The sequence below is a fragment of the Vombatus ursinus genome, unplaced genomic scaffold (genome assembly GCF_900497805.2).
Source record: "Vombatus ursinus unplaced genomic scaffold, bare-nosed wombat genome assembly UNPS02014168.1, whole genome shotgun sequence".
In the NCBI taxonomy this organism is placed as follows: Eukaryota; Metazoa; Chordata; class Mammalia; order Diprotodontia; family Vombatidae; genus Vombatus; species Vombatus ursinus.
The window spans coordinates 3423194-3442110 of record NW_020953946.1 but is presented as its reverse complement, the minus strand read 5'-3'; the positions used below and the strand labels follow the sequence as shown (position 1 = coordinate 3442110).

General features: G+C 37.4%; 1 protein-coding gene across 5 annotated transcripts in view; it reads right to left on the bottom strand.

Moving 5' to 3' along the window:
- The window catches only part of CYFIP1 (cytoplasmic FMR1 interacting protein 1), a 178005-nt gene that overhangs the window by 118847 nt on the left and 40241 nt on the right, over window positions 1-18917 (bottom strand). For 3 of the 5 annotated variants that reach the window (XM_027859445.1, XM_027859444.1, XM_027859443.1), the window contains exons 2-4: window positions 3437-3560; window positions 3017-3106; window positions 1791-1868 (exon numbers count right to left, since the gene is read on the bottom strand). In XM_027859445.1, coding sequence (XP_027715246.1) covers window positions 1791-1868; window positions 3017-3106; window positions 3437-3553 — 285 coding nt within the window. In that variant the 5' untranslated portion in view covers window positions 3554-3560. Of the gene's footprint in view, window positions 1-1790; window positions 1869-3016; window positions 3107-3436; window positions 3561-7125; window positions 7175-18917 lie in introns of all 5 variants that reach the window. The other 2 variants (XM_027859446.1, XM_027859447.1) reach the window with 1 other exon arrangement.

Genomic DNA, 18917 nt, shown 5'->3' with positions numbered 1-18917 from the left:
CTTAGCATTTTTAAATTAAAATTTTGTATTTTCAAAATTTTATTTTCCTCTTTCTTCCACTCCACCCTCCCCCAATCCCAAGGGGAAATAAAGCAAAACAAAACTCATTAAAATAATTAAGCTGCTGACAATTGTATTGCTGAAAACAGCTAAATCATTCACAATTGTTCACTGTACAATATTGCTACTACTATGTATAACGTTCTCATTTTGCTTACTTCACTCTGCATCAGTTCATGTAAGTCTTTCCAGGTTTTTCTGAAATTATCTTGCTCATTTTTTATAGCATAGTAGTATTTAATTATAATCATATACCACAACTTGTTCAGCCATTCCCCAAATGATGGACATCCCCCTGGAATACTTTAATATTTGAGGCTGTCTTAGTCCCTCTTATCTTTCTGGTCTTCTTAGACATTTCTCTCCTCCATATTCTCTATGGTCCAACCATACTGTCCTACCGACTATTCCTCACACAAGACAGTACATCTCCCATCTGTCTGTTTTTGCACTGGTAGTTCGCATGCTGGGAATGTTCCCCTTGCTCTTCTCTACACTCCTTAAAATTTCTGCACTGCTTCAAGATTGGGCTCAAGTCTTACTAGCTGTGTGATCCTGGGCAAGTCATTTAACCCCACTGCTCAGCCAAAAAAAAAAAAAAAAGATTGGGCTCAAGCAACAGCTTCTGGAGGAGGCCTTTTCAGATTCCCCTCATTATTGGTGTCTTCCATCTAAAGTTAGCTTTAATCTATTTTTTATGTATCTTCCATTGTCTACTTATATATGCTTTCACTCTGTTTAGAATTTAACTTCCTTTGGTTTCAGAGAAACCTTGGAAGACTTGTATGAACTGATACAGAGTGAAATGACAAAAACCAACAGAATAATTTACACAATAACAACAACAAATACAAACATCTTTGAAAGACTTAAGAATTCTGATCAATGCAGTGACCAACCACTTAGCAATTATTTATTAAGCACCTACTATGTGCCAGGTACTGTGCTTAAGTAATGGAAATAAAGAAAGGAAAAAGAAGTCCCTGTGTTTAAGGAGCTCACAGTCTAACCAGAATTCCAGAAATCTGGCAATGGAGCATGCTACCTACCTCCCAACAGAGATGACAGACTCAGGGTACAGAATAAGAAAAACATTTTTGGACATGACCAATGAGGGAATTTGTTTTGTGTAACTATGCGTATTTTTAATGAGTTTTGTTTCCCAGTTTCAGAAGAACTAAGAGACAAATAATACATCCATATACTTGGAGGACCAAGAAAAACCTATTTAAAATAGAACCTATACATTTCATGAAAGGAACTAAAATAATTTCCCCTTCGGATTGGGGGAGGGCAGAATGGGAAAAAGAGAAAAATAAGATTTTGAAAATACAAAATTTTGATTTAAAAAATGCTAAGATCCTTGAAGGCAGGAACAATCTCTGTATCTCCCATGTTGAGCACAGTGCTTGGCATGTAAGAGTATTCTGTCCCCTAATGCGGGCTCAACCCTTCTCTCTGTCACAGTAGACAATTTCATGAATATTTGTCAACAACCAAAGCCCGACTATGTCTGTTGACCTTGTCACACTTAGCTAAAATGATTCTCGGACAAAAGTCATCCAATCCATCACTGGCGCCGTCTTTGAAAGTCCCTGGCTTCACAGAATCAACCACAGAAAGGATGGGAGAGAAAAAAAGAGTGCATTGCTTCAGTGGACACCCTGGGCAGAGCCTGAAAGAGATACATAGAAAATCTATAGGAATGGTGGCATTTTAAATTTCTTTACCTGAGGAATGGCCCTGGAGCAGCTTCTCCATGTGTATAGCATAACAGCATATTCTTGACCTTCCTCCAACATTTCATTCTACAATTAGACACAAGAACACAAGAGAATGTTTTGGCAAAAAAATCTCAAAAGGAAGGACTGATCATTTAAAAAACTAAGGTAGAGAAATGAACCAATCTTTTTTTAACCGAACTGAAATCTTTATGTGATGAGACCACCTGCTGTGTAGAGACTCCAGTGGATGGAGAGGCTTAGATGATCTGTGTCATAATCTGACAGACAGGTCAGGATCAGAAGCCAAAATGGCCTGGTAGGTTAAATCTGTATACAGACGTGTTTATAGCAAGTAATGTAACAGTGTGGTTATGTATTGATATATTATTGATATATGATATATATTGATATATTAAAACAAATTAAATTGGGCTGACATTATCTTTGTCCTCAAACCTTATAGAGAAACTACACATTAAGCCTCCCCCACTTCAATCTTTGATTTCAGCATCCCTTTTCCCATAGTTTGAGTACTCTGCTTCATTGAGATGAAAATGAAGATACCCCTAGATTATTAAATGGTATGACAAAGCCCCCAAAACTCTCTACCTCTTATCTTTTAATGTCAAACTCTTGCTAACCACTAAATAAAGTTTTAATCAATGCTGAGCTAGGTTTGAGGTAGAATGGTTAAACCAAAATAAAAGCCGCTTTGTGCACCAATGGAATGTTCGCTATTTGTCCTCCAGAGAAATGCAAATATACATCTAAATAGTAACTACAAACCTCCTTAACTAGAAACTACTTAACAAAAAACAAAATTGGCCTTTGCTTTTTCATATGGAAAAGAGACGGATATTGAAAAAAACAAAAGCAAAAATCCATGTTCCATCAGGGTATCAAGAGAAAAAAAGCAGAAGGTGAATTTCCAAAAGTCACAAATGTTATACTTGATGTAAACTCTTTCTGTTGTTACTTTTCAATAATGCAGATGTGAAGAAGGTAGGAATAAAACAAATGACAGAACTAATCATAAGCTTATTTTTCCCACTATATATTCTTCCTTAGTGAAAATATCATCACCTTTCCTTAAATCCATTTTCCCTATCACCTATCAATAGAATACCCCAAAAAAGGAAGGAGGGGGCTTAGGGAGTAACTTTCAAAAATCTATTATTCACCATTTAGATTTTCTATTGCAAAGGGTAAATAAATATAGACAGATGAATTACCATGCTAGAATGAACTGTTGCTTGTTCGATGTATCTTGCAATGCCTGTGACAAATGCATTTCTGTCTTCAAAGTTAGTGTTGAAGTTTGGCTAAGAAGAAAAAACAAAGTAGAGGTAAATTTAGGAGGGAAAAGGCAGATTTATTTAAAATAAAATTATTGTTATAACATTAGTTGCAATTACTATTTGTTTTGGATTTACAAAGCATCATAATAATATTTCCAGTAGTACAAGATTATCTTCATTTTACTGATGAGGAAACTGAGGCTCAGAGATGGTAGGTAGTAAAGCTAGTATCTGAGAGTCAAGCCTGGAATCTAGAATTTCTGATTCTAAATTCAGTGCTTTCTTACCACTACATCATGGTACCTCTTATATATTAATTGTTCAAGTGCAATAACGTTCCTGAAGGTCATCTACCTGATAGAGCAAAGAGGACGGTGGGGGCTCAATACATGGCTGCTGGTCTGGCAGGGGCAATTCCTCAAGGAGGTCCACATTGGACAGAGCATCTTCCAGAGTCACCTGGGCAGTCATCTTGATCCTGTCACACAGCCAAGAAAATGAAACAGGATTCTTAAGTACAGGAATGTTTTTCAGATTGTCTCACAAGCCATTAGGAAGATCTATCCTTTCTTTTTCCTCCTTTCTCCCATGCTGTCCTCCCTTCCCTTCCTAAGGCTTAATGTGGAGGAAGCAGGACCATTGGAGATACCAAGCCAGAAGCTAGAGTGGAGGGAGATCTATCATTAAGCAACAAGTTACAAGTTTTCTGATAATCAACGGGCATGTTATCTTCCTTCCTCTGACTTCCACTGAAGTCTGTACCACTGCTCCTGCAGCATTTGGACAATCTACCAAGCTATGACAGTTAGACATGCCTTATGTCCTCTACTATGCACGGTCTTACTCATGGTGACATACTTATATTTCACTAATGCCCACTGTCACTGTCTTGTTCTATCAGTCACTTCAACACTCCTCCGCCAGAACCTGACCCCGCCCATGACAAAAACAACTACAGAAGAAACCCAACAGAGAAACCACTTCTTACAATGCATTTAACGTACTGTAATAGTAGTCCTTGTGAAGCGAAAGCTGTTTTACTATCTGTTCTTTGTTTTTTTTTTGTTTGTTTGTTTTTAAAGTAATTTTTCCCCCAATTTACAAGTATTTATTTTCTTTCCTTCCTGCAATGGAAAAAAAGGAAAAGAAAAACAAAACCCTTATAACAAATATGCATCGGAAAGCAAACTAAATTCCTGCATCAACCATGGCCAAAGACGTATGTTTTATTCATTCAGTCATTTGCTGTCCCTTTTTGCAAGATCCTAGCCATGAGCCAAACCTAAGGTCTGTTTAAGTGACTGTCCCAAAATTCCTGCTATAAACAGCCCAATTTAGATGGCCCATCTGGAAATAGAAGGGAGAAATTCTATTCTGAGGTTGGAGCATAATGATTCTAAGACACCAAGACCAATCTGGAGCCATCTTTCTAGAAGCCATAATTGAATGCAAAATTTAATATAAATTCCCTTAGTCCCTTAGTGGAGAAGGTAACTTGGCTTCCTGGGCCAGCAGCTCTGATAACTATCAATATGTGTGTGTGTGTGTATGTGTGTGTGTGTGTATAAATACAATTAACGTGTGAACTATAAGTGTACTATAAAATAGATGTTTATATACATCATCCAGTCAGTAAAATTCTAGGAAATCAAGGACATGGAAATCTATACTCTCTCTCACTTCAAGTACTGCTTAATGAAGATGTTAGCATTTTAGACTAGATTCAGAAATCAGTTTCAAGCTTAGACGTTGTTTCCTTCTTTTAATTAAGGCACAGTAGAAGCCATCACTCAACTTGAAGTCAAGAGGTCAGGATTTTAGAGTCCTAATTCAGCCACAAGTCCATGTATGTACCCACATTAAGGAAGTCACAACTTCTTGGTATTTCTTGCTTCTTCAATAGTAAAATTAGTAATATTCACCCAAAAGGTTGTTGAGACAATCAGATAAAATCGTATATAAGAAAGTGCTTTGAAAAATATAAAAATATGTTATTGTGGTGATTAACTTTTCCACTGGGAGATACTCTTGTGGGCTCTCACAAATTCTGATGCCCCATATTCACTTGTGCACAAATAAAGATCCCAAGGGAGATGGCTCACTTGGAACCAAGACAGTCAGAATCTGAGGTATGTAAGGCATTCTTGGGAGGCAAAAAGACAGAGAAAGACCAGGAGGTCTGATGCAGACCAGGACTTAGGCATGAATGGCTCTTTGGGGTGGGGCTCAAGGGAAAGAACAAGGCCAGAGAAACCAAGGGGAGTTTAAGAACCATGAGTGAAAAAGTAACAATGCTCTCACCACCCAGGAATGTAGGTAAAATCCCTAATCCCCTCAAAACACCTCCATTGGCTCTGGTTTAGCATTTCCTAAATTCATTTGGCCGTGAAACACTTTAGGATTTGAAATATATCACTAGCCATAAATGCCCTTAAAAAGAAAACTGGTGTAATTATGTTTAACAACCCCAGAATAAAGGGATGATGGAGGAAATTCTAGAACAAAATGACAAAAATCAAGTCTATTTTCACGCTCCACATGCGCTACATATAATTATATCTATATCTACATATGAATTTCCTATTTAATATCTTGGAGGAAAAAAATATCACTATCATTTAAACTTTGCCATGAACTCCTAACCCCAGGGTGAACAATTTGGAAATTGATATTGGGATACAGCTAGAGGGAAGATAATGTTTTCTACTTTGAAAAATATAACCTTGGAATTGCTGTTGTTGTTGTGTTGTTTCAGCTGTGTCTGACTCTCTGTGACCCCATTTGGAGGTTTCTTGGCCAAGATTCTGGAATGGTTTGCCATTTCCTTCTCCAGCCCATTTTACAGATGGCGAATTGAGGCAAAAAGGGTTAAGTGCCTTTTCCAGGGTCACAGAGTCAGTAAAGTATCTGAGGCCACATTTGAACTCAGGTCCTTCTGACTCAAGGCCCAGCCTGAACTCCAGTTCTCCATCACTTATTACCAATTAGAGGCCTCTAATTAGATGTCCTATAGGTATCTTGAACTTCAATGTGTCCAAAACAGAATTTGCTACCTTTTCCCACAAATTACCCCCTCTTTCTAACTTCCTTATTTGACCTATATATGATCAAAACACTATACCAATATATGTCTTTGTTCTGGTATCCATAAGCATAATAGCCACTAACTCCAGCTAAACTCTATGGACTAGTCCTCTTTCTTCAATGCCTGGCAGAGAGCTTTTTGATCTTGACAAAGATGATGACCTCAAAAAATATTCTATGTGTAACGGCAACTTTCCCATTCTGCCTGTGTATTAACAAAGATGGTTGTAAGACATTTTACACCCTCAACACTTCTTGCTTATGTCTTTAGAGCAGTTAGCAGTAATAGTAATAATAGGGGTCATACCTGGCATACTGGCAACTAGTGAACACCAGGGCTGAAGTCAGGAAAACCCAAGGCAAGATCCAGCCTCAGGTATTTACTAGCTGTGACCCTGGGCAAGTCACTTAACCTCTATCTGCCTCAGTTTCCTGAAGTGTAAAATGGGAATGATAACGGCATCTACCTCACAGGGTTGATATGAGGATCAAATGAAATAATACTTCTAAAGCACTTAGCACAGTGCTTGGCACATGGCATGTTGGTGTTCAGTCATTTCAGTCAAGTGTGACTCTTTGTGACTCTATTTGGGTTTTCTTTTGGCAGAGACACTGGAGTGGTTTGCCATTTTCTTCTCCAGCTCACTTTACAGATGAGGAAACTGAGGTAAACAGCGTGAAGTGACTTGCCTAGGGTCACACAGCTAGTAAGTGGCTGAGGTCAGATTTGAACTCAGGAAGATAAGTCTTCCTGACTTCAGGCCAGGTACTCTATGGGTGCCACCTAGCTGCCCCAATCTCATTTGATTATCATAAAGAATCTTATGAGGATGGAAGTTACAGTGATTATTTTTCAACAATTATTAACCTGCCCACAGTTTCACAGTAATATCAGGAGGCCTCTACTAAAGTGAAAAGAGCCCCAGGACCCAAGTTCAAATCCCAGTTCAGTCACTTACTGTATAACTCAGGTCAAATCACTTATTTTCTCTGGGCCTGTTTTCTCACCTGTAAAATGAGAAGTTAGGTTAAATGACCTCTATGCTTCCTTTTTCAAGGTCTACATCTAGGATCTTATGATTAGAGGTGGAATTTGAACTCTAGTCTGCCTGGCTTCAAATCTAGCACTCTTTCCACTATATAGATTTTTTTATACTAAAGGAGTAGAGCACTGGAGTAGATGCATTATGCACAGTGGCAATTATACATGTTTATCAACAAGAGAGACAATAGTGTGAAAAAGTAACTGAATGAACCCCCTGCCCCAAGACTCCAATATGTTTTAAAGGGAGAAACTACAAGTCGAAATGGAAAATGACATCTTCAGAAGAAACAAAACGCCTCTTTGGAACATCAAAACAGCCAAGAAATCAAATCTCCCCTCCGGGGCACCACCTAACACCTGGAACGGTACTTTATGAATATGGTATAAACTTCAAAACAATGTGTCAGCACGTTTTCTGATGCTGTATTAGTTTTCAGACCAAAATTAACTAGAGGGGGACAGGTGGGCAGAGTGTGTCTCAGAACCACAAAGTTTGTGAGATGAAACCACAGCCCAACAAACCCAAAAAAAGAAAAACCTTTTGGCAATTAAAAACTGGTTAGTGGTAAAAGCCACAAACTTTCTGTTTTTAACATCCTCTACATCTATGCAACCTCAGGGGGATAATTTCCCCCTAAGTATCTTAACCTCACCAAGTAGATACTCTTCTAGAATACAGACGATTTCCTTAACCATCTTACTTCTAATTACTCTAAGGCAAGACCAGGGCAATGAGTGACAAGGTAGCCAGTCTCATGGTTCAGCAAATACTGTCAATGGAAGCACTCTTTATTTTAAACAGACGTATTTTTCAACAGGTGGCATGCAACTGGACAAGGTACATTAAGTCATATTTTCAATTCATTAATGGAGCTTGCAAATTACCCAAACGAATAATAAGCATGCTCCCAAACTCCCAACCTCAAAACAGTGTGCACCCATCCATATACCAGCTATAGTTTTTTACAGACAGCCCACACAAACCAATTTCCTTCAGCTGGCAAAGCTTTGAGACAAAAACAAAAGGAGAGTCACTAGGATTCCCCCTCATTCTATCCTTTTCCCTATCCCATATACATTTTTTGTCTTTTTCTACTATACCTTTAAAAAGCACAATTTCTGGGACCTTAATGCATGGTTGGTTGAAATTGTGAACTGATCCACCCATTCTGAAGAGCCACTTGGAATATGCCCAAAGGGCAATCAAACTGTGCATAACCTTTGATCCAGCAATATCACTACTAGGTCTGTATCCCAAAGACATCATAAAAAGGAGAAAAGGACCTACATGTACAAAAATATTTATAGCAGCTCTTTTTGTGATAGCAAAGAATCTGAAATTGAGGGGATGCCCATCAATTGGGGAATGGCTAAACAAGTCGTGGTGTATGAATGTAATGGAATACTATCGTGGCAAAAGAAATGATAGGGGGTGGAGTCAGGAGAATCTGAGTTCAAATCCGGCCTCTGACTAAACACTTGACACTTACTAGGGCTGTGTGACACTGGGCAAGTCACTTAACCCCAATTGCCTTAAAAAAAAGAAAAGAAAAGAAAAGAAACGATACGGAGGCAGCTAGGTGGCGTCGTGGATACAGCTCTGGCCTTGGAGTCAGGAGGACCTGAGTTCAAATCCAGTCTCAGACACATGACATTTACTAGCTGTGTGACCCTGGGCAAGTCATTTAACCCTAATTGCCTCACCAAAAAAAAAAAAAAAAAAAGGAAATGATAGGCAGATTTCAGAAAAACCTGCCTAAGAAAGCCTTACATGAACTATTACAGAGTGAAGTTAACAGAACCAGGAGAACACTGTACACAGTAACAGTAAAATTGTGTCACAAGCAACTATAATAGACTTAGCTCTTCTCAGCAATACAATAATCCAAGGCAATTCCAAAAGACTCATGATGGAAAATGCTATCCACATCCAGAGAAAGAACTATGAATGTAGATCAAAGTATATTCTTTTCACTTTTTTTTATTTTGATTTTTCATGGTTTTTCTCTTTTGTTCTGTTTCTTCTTTCACAACATGACTAAAGTGGAAATATGTTTAACATGACTATACATGTAAAACCTATATCAGATTGCTTGCCGTCTTGGGGAGGGGGAAAGGAAGAAGAAAAAATTGGAACTCAAAATCTTATAAAAAACGAATGTTGAAAACTACCTTTATATGTAATTGGAAAAAAATACTATTTAAAGTTCAAAAAATAAAATAAAATAAAACAATTTCTCCAGGTACTCATTATACTAATACATGAAACTAACCTAGTCCCCAGATCCTTCAGGTTTAATTATCCTATAACACTATTTGAAACAGTTCTCATTCTAAGAGTAGATTTTTTTTTTCAAACAATGTGACATGTTATGGTGGAAAGGCTACTGGATTTAGACAGAGTAAGAAGATGGCTCTGCCAATTACAGCTATATTTAACAATGAATAGGGAAAAGTTCTTTCACTCACCCTACACGGTCTATATGACCTGGAGCAAGTCGCTTGTCTTGTCCGAGTCTCAGTGTCTCATCTCTAAAATGAGGAAGGAGCATTGGACTGCAAAAATGTCCCATACAGCTATAAATTTAGACTTCAGGAAGTAACTACAGCAAATAATGAGAGAAATATATAAAGTATGCTTTCACAGGCACTAGCAATCAAAGGAAAAAAGTAAAAGGGTGAAGAAAAAAAATTCCCCAAATTTCTGTCTATTTTCATATTAAATGTAATCGGCATGTGGAGACTCAACAAAAAAAAAGAGAGAAAAGAGAACTTATTTGGGTGAATAAAAATATTATTAATGTAATTTTACTGCAAAAACATTTGTTTCTCCCTGCCCATGCACCTGTTCTAAAATGAAAATTCATCTGTTGAAGGTCAATAATTATATCCGTGACTTTCATATATTTTCCTATTTCAAAACGCAGATGGCTGCTTTGGACATCTACTATAAATGCAAAACAAGGTACAAATATATTTAAATATTTGCACTTTGAGCTGGGGGGAGGAGGTGCTGCAAAGAAGGAATTGGGGTTTTTTAGTTAGGGTGTGGTACTTATTTTAAGAAAATATCCACTTCATTACTGGGGCTCTGCAGCTTCTCCTCCTGAGTTTACCACAAAACTAAGTCCTGAATGAGGAAGAAGTCTTCCTGTTTAGGTGAACATGTTTGTTGATTCTGCGATGAAGTCATCCACTTCCTTTCTGTAAGTTGGTCATAAGTAAAGGAGGTACAGAAACTAGACTGCAATGAGATCAACAGAATCTGTCCTCAATCTTTTTTTTTTTGGACCCCTTTTGGCAGCCTGGTGGAGCCTTGTATCTTAGACCACTATGGCAATCTGATACAGCCTACGGACTCTTCCTTAGAACAATATTTTCAAGTAATTGAAGGAAATGTTCAATTTCAGTTAGAGGTTAGTTCAATAATTATGTTAATTTTTCCCTATCTAATTTCACGTAACCTCCTGGGGTCTGAGGGCCACAGGTTAAGTAAGAACCTTTGGTGCAAGACAGCTTGAAAAGTTTTGTTTCATCTGGGAGAAAAAAATAATTATAGCACCTAGTTAGAAATTATGACTTGCACAAATGAAAAATGCCAAACTGTCCTTAATAAAAGGTGATTAAATAAAAAAAAAAAAAAAACTAACTGGGTCACTGAGTTACGTAATGGCTAGCATTAAATAAGCAGTCTGACACTTTGGGCCTCATTTTTTCCACACATAAAATGAGGACATTGGCTTCTATAGCCCCATCCAGGGTTTGGAATAAGTATTTATTAAGTATCCACCATATGCTAAATATAAATACTTTACAAACATTATCACATTTGATCCCACCCAGTTTTAATATTCTAGGGCTCATTGAAACATGGTTAGAACTTGGAAAGTCTAGGTATCCAAAGAAAAGAAGTATCAGTCGTCTAAAAAATTCAAATGTAAATAAAATTATTCACTAGTTGTTGTTCAGTCATTTCAATCATGTCCAACTCTTCATGACCTCATTTGGGGTTTTCTTGGCAAAGATATTGGAGGAGTTTGACATTTCCTTCTCCAGTTCATTTTACAGATGAAGAAACTGAGGCAAACAGAGTGAAATGACTTGCCCAGGGTCACACAGCTAGTATCTGAGGCTGAATTTGAACTCTGGAAGATGCGTATTCCTGACTCCAGGCCCAGTGCTCTACGCATTATGGCACTACCCAGCTGCCCTCATTCACTGTTAGTCCAGGACAAATGAAGCACCACAGTATGCTCTATGTTTTGGATGGATTCACGTCGTTTTGTGGACGAGGGAATGGAAGCACAGCAAGGAAAAATGAGTGGTTATACAGTAAATCCCTGACACGTTTCTACCTTTCCAACAGATAATGTTTTCCCACGGACTATTATGAATGTCAAAGACAAGACATAATGCCTTCATTTACAATGATTTTATCTCTAAAACTTAAAAATAATTTCTCAAATTAAATAAACCTTCAAAATTGCAAAAATATATTGTTAACAAGCCAAAAAAAGAAAACTTCAATAATAAACAGGGAAAAGTAAGTTTTTTTTTACTTACCCTACATGGAAACAAATGCTATGTCATACAGTCTAGTAAACTCCTGAGAGCTGCGTGTCATTTGAAAATCCATGTTTCTTCCCAACTTTCTTTTTCCATTAAAGAAACCAAGGCCCTCCTTCAACCTCACAAATTTAAAAGTGGTCTTCACTTCCTTCTTCTACCTCACACTGCCCACTCCCATCCAACCAGTTGCCAAGTCCTACATATTAGACCACAGCACCTCTCTCATCCTATATGGGGCCCTTCTCCCCATTCTCAGTGCCACTACCCTAATTCAAGCTCTGAACTCACCTTTTGCCTTAATGATAATCGCAGGCTAACTGGTCTCCCTGACTCCAGTTTTTCTTCTCTCTAATCCATCCTTCACACAGTTGCCAAAACCATTTTCCTAATGCAAGACCTAATGGTCTAACTACAACATTCACCTGCTCAAATACCTTCCATGAATGCTATCCACATCCAGAGAAAGAACTAATGGAATCTGAATGCAGATCAAAGCATGCTATTTTCACTTTTTTTGTTTTTTTTTCATGGTTTTTTCTTTTTGTTCTGTTTCTTCTTTCACAACATGACTAATACGGAAATATGTTTTACATGATTGCATATGTATAACCTATATCAGATTGTTTGGCGTCTTGGGGGGGAAGGGAAAGGGGAAAATTTGGAACGCAAAATCTTTCAAAAAATGAACACTGAGATCCAAGATAATTCCAAAAGACTCGTGATGGAAAATGCTCTCCACCTCCAGAGAAAGAACTGTGGCGTCTGAATGCAGATTGAACATACTATTTTCTCTCTCTCTTTTTTTTTCCTTTCTCATGGTTTTCCCCTTTTGTTATGATTCACGTGATTATACATGTATGTAAAAAATGAACATTGAAAATTATCTTTACATATAATTGGAAAAAATAAAATACTATTAAATAAAAACCTTCCATGGCTTCCTAATGCCTTTAAGACAAAAATCCACACTTTAGTACACTGATGGCAGGAATGCAGACTAGTACAAACATTTTAAGAGCAACATGACAGCATGCAAAAAAGCATTAGGCACGATGGGGCAGTGGAAAGTCCACTGGCTCTGAGGTCAGAAACTTGGATTCGAATCTCAGTTCTATCACTTAACGGTCCTTATCCATTAAATGAGGAAGATGACCTCCTAGGTCTTTTCTAACTCCAAATCTATGATTCTAAAATTCAAAAAAACTGATCTTACCTTTTCAACCCAGCGACTTCCACTGCTAGGACGCTATCCCAAAAGCAATGTAAAAAGGAGAAAAAGGGCCATATAGATTAGCGTGTCTCTGTGTGTGTGTGTGTGTGTGTGTGTGTGTGTGTGTGTGTGTGTGTCTTTGGTCAAAACTATTGTATTCTCAATAGTAAAAAAGAAGGGGAAAAATTATCTTTATAGCCAACTGGTGGACTGAATAAATTTTATTAATAATGAATACTGTATGCCATAAAAAAGAACAAATATAAAACATAAAAAATATAGTAAGGTAATACAGAGAAAAAATCAACAGAACTTGAGCTGTATATACTGACTATAGCAAAATTATACATATTTATTTTTAAAGAAAGATAAAAATGCATAGTGTTTAGTCTGACATTTAAGTACCTCCACAATGGCTCTAACTTACCATTCCTACCTTATTTCTCACCTTTTCTACATTCCAGCCCAAATGGTCCCTATTCTTGTTTCCATTTTTTTCCTGTTCTCTCTTGCCTCTGTGAATGCACAGAGGCTGCCCCAAATGTCTAGAAGCAAATCTGTATCTATGAAAAACTCTCCTTGCCCAGTTCAGGTTTCACCTCCCCTGGAAAACCTTGCCTGATTCCCCACCATTTGGAAAATGATCTCCCTCATCACATAAATTTGCTTAGAGCACTTGGCTGGGATCTATCTTTTACCCTTATACTCTGAAAAGTAAAAGAACACAGAATTACAGAGAACACTGTACAGGTTAATCTGTCAGCTGGTCGGGCAACAAGCATTTTGTAAATGCTTACTATGTGATCAGGCATGTTGCCATCAGCTGAAAATGCAAAGAAAGGCAAAGGAGTTCAGTCCTTCAAGGAAGGCACGTTGTAATGGGAGGAGATAATATGTAAATAAATAAGTACACACAAAACAGAGAGACAGAGAGAAAGAGAGGAAATAGAGGAGAGACAGAGACAGAGAAGAGAGACAGAGACAGAGAGAGAACATAGAGACAGACACAGAAGGGAGAGAGAGAAAGCGCAAATGGAAAGCATAGTGGAAATAATTCTGAATTTAAAGCTTAAGGAACTGGGTTTTAAACCCTGGCACTGCCACTCATTACCTACGTGACCTTGAGTATGTCACTGGGCCTCAGTTTCTCTATGAAAGCAATGGACTATATAATCTCTATTTATATTTTCCGGCTCTAAATCTATGATCCCAAATTACTTCTTCAACCTTCAGTTTCACTTTGTGAAGAAAAAAAAACAAAACAAAATGGAGATGGCACTACCTGTATAGAGAGGTGGCTTGGAATAATGCATATGTAGCTAACCTCCAAGTCAGGTTCAAATTCCACCTTGAACACACACCAGTTACACACAGGACTGTAAGCAAGTCTTTTTAACCTTGGAGTGCCTTGGGCAAATCTCTAAAACTACACATTGCGGAACAGTTGTTCATATGTATTGGTAATGCCAATTTTCCTTACCAGGAGTTCCCATACCAGTGAAATCTGAGATCCTGGAAAAATAAGGAAATACCTGTATTACCTCCATCAAAGAGTTGTCGTGAGGAAAATGCTGTTTAAGCATTGAAGAGCTACACAGAATCAAATTACCATTATTACCACTTCTATATTTGCATTAGTTCTGCATTTTCACAGACAGAATCCTTGTCTTCGAGATACTAACATATTAATATAATACAATATAAATTATAATATTATTACAACTGACATCTTATTTATCAATATACACAGATTATTCACTAAAAACATATTCTGTCACATGGGATGGTTCTTGGGAAAGGCAGGGGGGAGGGTACTTGGGACAACTATGGATCGATGTATGAAACAGAAAATATCAATAAAACCATCAAAATTTTTTAAAGAGATCAGTTTCAAAAAATCAGTTTCTTAACAGTGTTAAACCACACACACAACCAATGATATGATTGATCACATCCTTTGGCTTTTTTTTTCCAACAGAAAAGCAGTATGACTAGCTGTGTATCTAGTGACTAAAAACTGTATACACTTGGCTTGACTAAATATGCAGCCTTGCCTGTAGGTTGGCTTGCCCTGAAAACCAGAGAGCTGGAGCCAACGCCAGTTTGTCTCCTTGACAACAGAACGGGGTAAACTCTGGCTATTATGAATACACTGAGAAGAAGTCATAGGTTATGCCAAGGCCCAGGAAGTTCCACAAGACATCAACAGCATGATTACCTCCAGGGACAATCAATGACAAGAAATCTAAACCAAACATTTCAGCATTACCCAGAAGGCAAACACATCCAGGCTGAAAGTTTTTAAAAGGTTAAGTCATCTTTACCCGAACCAAAGTAAAAAATAAATACAATCATTTAAACAAATCTGTTCATTCAGTAAACATTAAGAGCATACCATGTACCAGGCACTTTGGACACAAAAATGCCACTGCCCATTTAGGAGTTTATAATTTAATAGGAACAAAATAACTACTGCACAAACTGCACTGATTTTTTAGTATATTTTGCACGTTACATCTCCCCCACAACCCACCTCCAAAAAAAATTAGATTTCTGAAGGCCAAGTTTGTCTCTGTTTATTCTTGTATCACCATTAGAATGCAAGCTCCTTAAGGATAAGAGCTATTTTTGCCTTTCTTCTGTTATTTCCAGTGCCTGGCACACAGTAGTCTATGTTTAATACATATGGAGCTTAATAAATACTTGTTGACTTGATGCCCAGAAATAAATATAATGCTATAGAGAAAGCCAAAGAAAGCTGTATAAATGAATCAAGGGATGAAAAAAAAATTAAAAACCATTTTTCAAGCACTTACCAAGTGGCAAATGCTGGAGATGCAAAAACAAGAGTGAGGCAGCCCCAGTACCTATCCTCAAGTGGCACACAGAAGGAGTTTTTGACTGGGGTGTCAAGGATGACTATTAGCAAGCCCTATCCAAATGCCATGATACTATTGATTTGTCACTAACAATATGAAACCTCTGGCAATTTCAATGTATTTATTCAACATGTACTAATCAAAATTCTCAAAGAATATTTTACAGAGCTTGAAAAATAACAACAAATTTCATATGAAGGGACAAAAAGTAAAAAAATTTCAAGGGTAACAATGAAAAAAAAAATTGAGAAGGAAGGGAATCTCATTAGTACTAGTTTCCCAATTGAACTACCAAAGAGTAATCATTAAGTAATTTGATACTGGTTCAAAAAAAAAAAAAAGATGAGAAGTTGATTAGGTGAATTGATTACATGTACAATATACAGAAGAAACAAACATATTAGCAGAGTATATGATAAAACCAACGACTGACTGGGTTAGGAAATTGCCATGTGAGAAAAAACACTTCTGTGAAAGTAGAGAACTGTCTGGCAGAAGTAAGGTTTAGACTAGTACTTCACACCATATATCATACTAAGCTCCAAATGGATATATAACCCAGATATAAAAAAATCACACCAGAGACAAATTAGGAGCTGGAAAAATTCCCTCTCAGATTTGTGGGTAGGGGAAGAGTTCATGACTAATGGTCAATTTTGATTACATAAAATTTAAAAGGTTTCTTCACAAACAAATCTAATGTACATGTGGTAAAAATTACACAGGAAAGAAGTTACTGAAGAGAAAAAAAAAATCCTTTGAAACAAGCATAAAAGTTGAAAAGGTATCATTCCCAAGATACCTACGGAATTGATTCAAATTTGTAAGAAATTCAAATGTATGAGAATAACAGCTATTCTCTAACAGATACAAGGTCAAAAGATAGGAATAAGTATTTTTTAAATGAAGAAACCCAAGGCATCAAAAATCATACGAAAAAACTCTAAATCACTAGCAATTATAGAGATGCAAACTAAAGCAAATTTGAGGTTCTTCACCTAGCAGAATGGCAAAGATAACAAAAGAAGAAAATGACATATACTGGAGGGGTTGTGACAAAACAAGCACACTAGTGTACTGTTGATGGAATTGCAAATGGGTCCAGTCATTCTGGAAAACAATTTGGAACTATGCCCAGAAAGTTACTAAACTGTACATACCCTTTGATTCAATTATACCACTGCTGAGCCTATACTGTTCCCCTCCCCACCAAAATAAAAATCAAAGAAAAAGGAAAAGGATCTCATGGACAAAGATATTTATAGCAGCTCTTTTTGAGGCAGCTAAAAATTGCAAACTAAAGAGTATCTTCCTATTGGGGAAGAGCTAAACAAATTGTGTTTTTGTTTTTCTATGCAATGTAATATTAGGGTTATCAGAAATGATGACACAGATAATTTCAGAGGAAACTTGAAAGAACTTTATGAATTAATGGAGAGTGAAGTGATCAGAAATATAACAATTTATACAAACAGAATGTAATAGAGAAAAACAATCTTATTGAGAAATTTAAAGAATTTTTTCCTAATGTGCTCAATTGGAATAGAGGCAGGTTATTTTAAACTGCTTATTACTTTTTAAAAATGAAATATCAATTCCCTCACATGCGGAAAGGCTAAAGGAACCTAGGTTGTTAAGACCAAATAATGTTGTCTTTGAAAGTGCTTCAAAAAGTATAAGATGTTATACTATATACATGTTCCCAGTGATCTGACCTCTTCCATCTTCCAAAACAACTGAGACCCTCAGCTCTGACTGTTTTCACTTTATCTTGTTTGGTCCCAGGCCCATCATGTTTGCCCACCCTGCTCCATACCTTTCCAACCCTCCAGCTCCCTCTATATATTGTCTTTCCCTATTAGAATGTAAGAGCAGCTAGGTGGTGCAGAGTTCAAATCCAACCTCAGACACTTACTAGCTATGTGATCCTGGGCAAGTCACTTAACCCTGTCTGCCTCAGTTTCCTCAATTATAAAATGAGCTGGAGAAGGAAATGGCAAACCACTCTAGCATCTTCACCAAGAAAACCCCAAATGGGATCACGAAGAGTCAGACTCAACTGAAAACAACTCAACAGCAAGAACAAAATTAAAATGTAAGCTACCTGTAGATGATATGGTCTTACTTTTTGTTTTATTTTTTGAGGGGGGTAAGGTATCCTCAATGGTTAGCATAGGGTCTGGAACACAGTAAGCATTTAATAAATGACCTTTTCCATTTATTCATTCATTAATGCTATAACTCCTCAACCACCCCTTTGCACCATATACTCCTAGAACCTTGAAAGCAGGGCCTTATGTTTTTGCCTTTCTTTGTATGCTCAACATTTAGCTTGCTGCTGGAGTTAACATATTTGTTTAATAAATGTTTGTTGAATGACTGACAGACTGAACACCATTAGAAGGAAAAATATTTGAAGACTCCCTCCACAAATCAGTATCATAGCATCTTAGATATAGGGCTGGAAGGAATCTTAGGAGGTTACCTAGCCCAATGCTCTCATTTCAGAAATGAGGAACAGAGGACCAAAAGAGCATGAGTGACTTGTGTCTAAGGACATACAGGTGTAGACAGTCAGTATTAGAGAAGGAATTTGAATCCAGGTCCTTGAACTCCAAATCTGCTCTATCATGGTGCCTTCTGGCCTGCACTGGAGCCTACATACAACGATCCAGACTCCCATCACAAAACATAGGGACTAATCCAATCCCTCACATTCAGGCTGTGAACCCCAAGTCCTCCCAACATCCAGCTGACAAAGCAATGTGTTAACTCTGGGCCGTGAGATGACTGCCATAAAATACAACCACCATTATGACATGCTTCGGGCACAAAGCGATGAATCACAGCACCTAATTTCCTGAAAAGAAGGAATGTTCCAATGAGCTCTTTCATGATCTGACCTCTCTTTCCCCTGAGCAAGCTCCATAAGCTAGGTCACACTGGGTGGAGGGGACTGTGATCTGTTCCCATTCATTTGTCAGTTCTGTTAACAAGTAATAATAGACAAAGAACTTTTACAACTATCTAAAATGCAGCTGTAAAGCA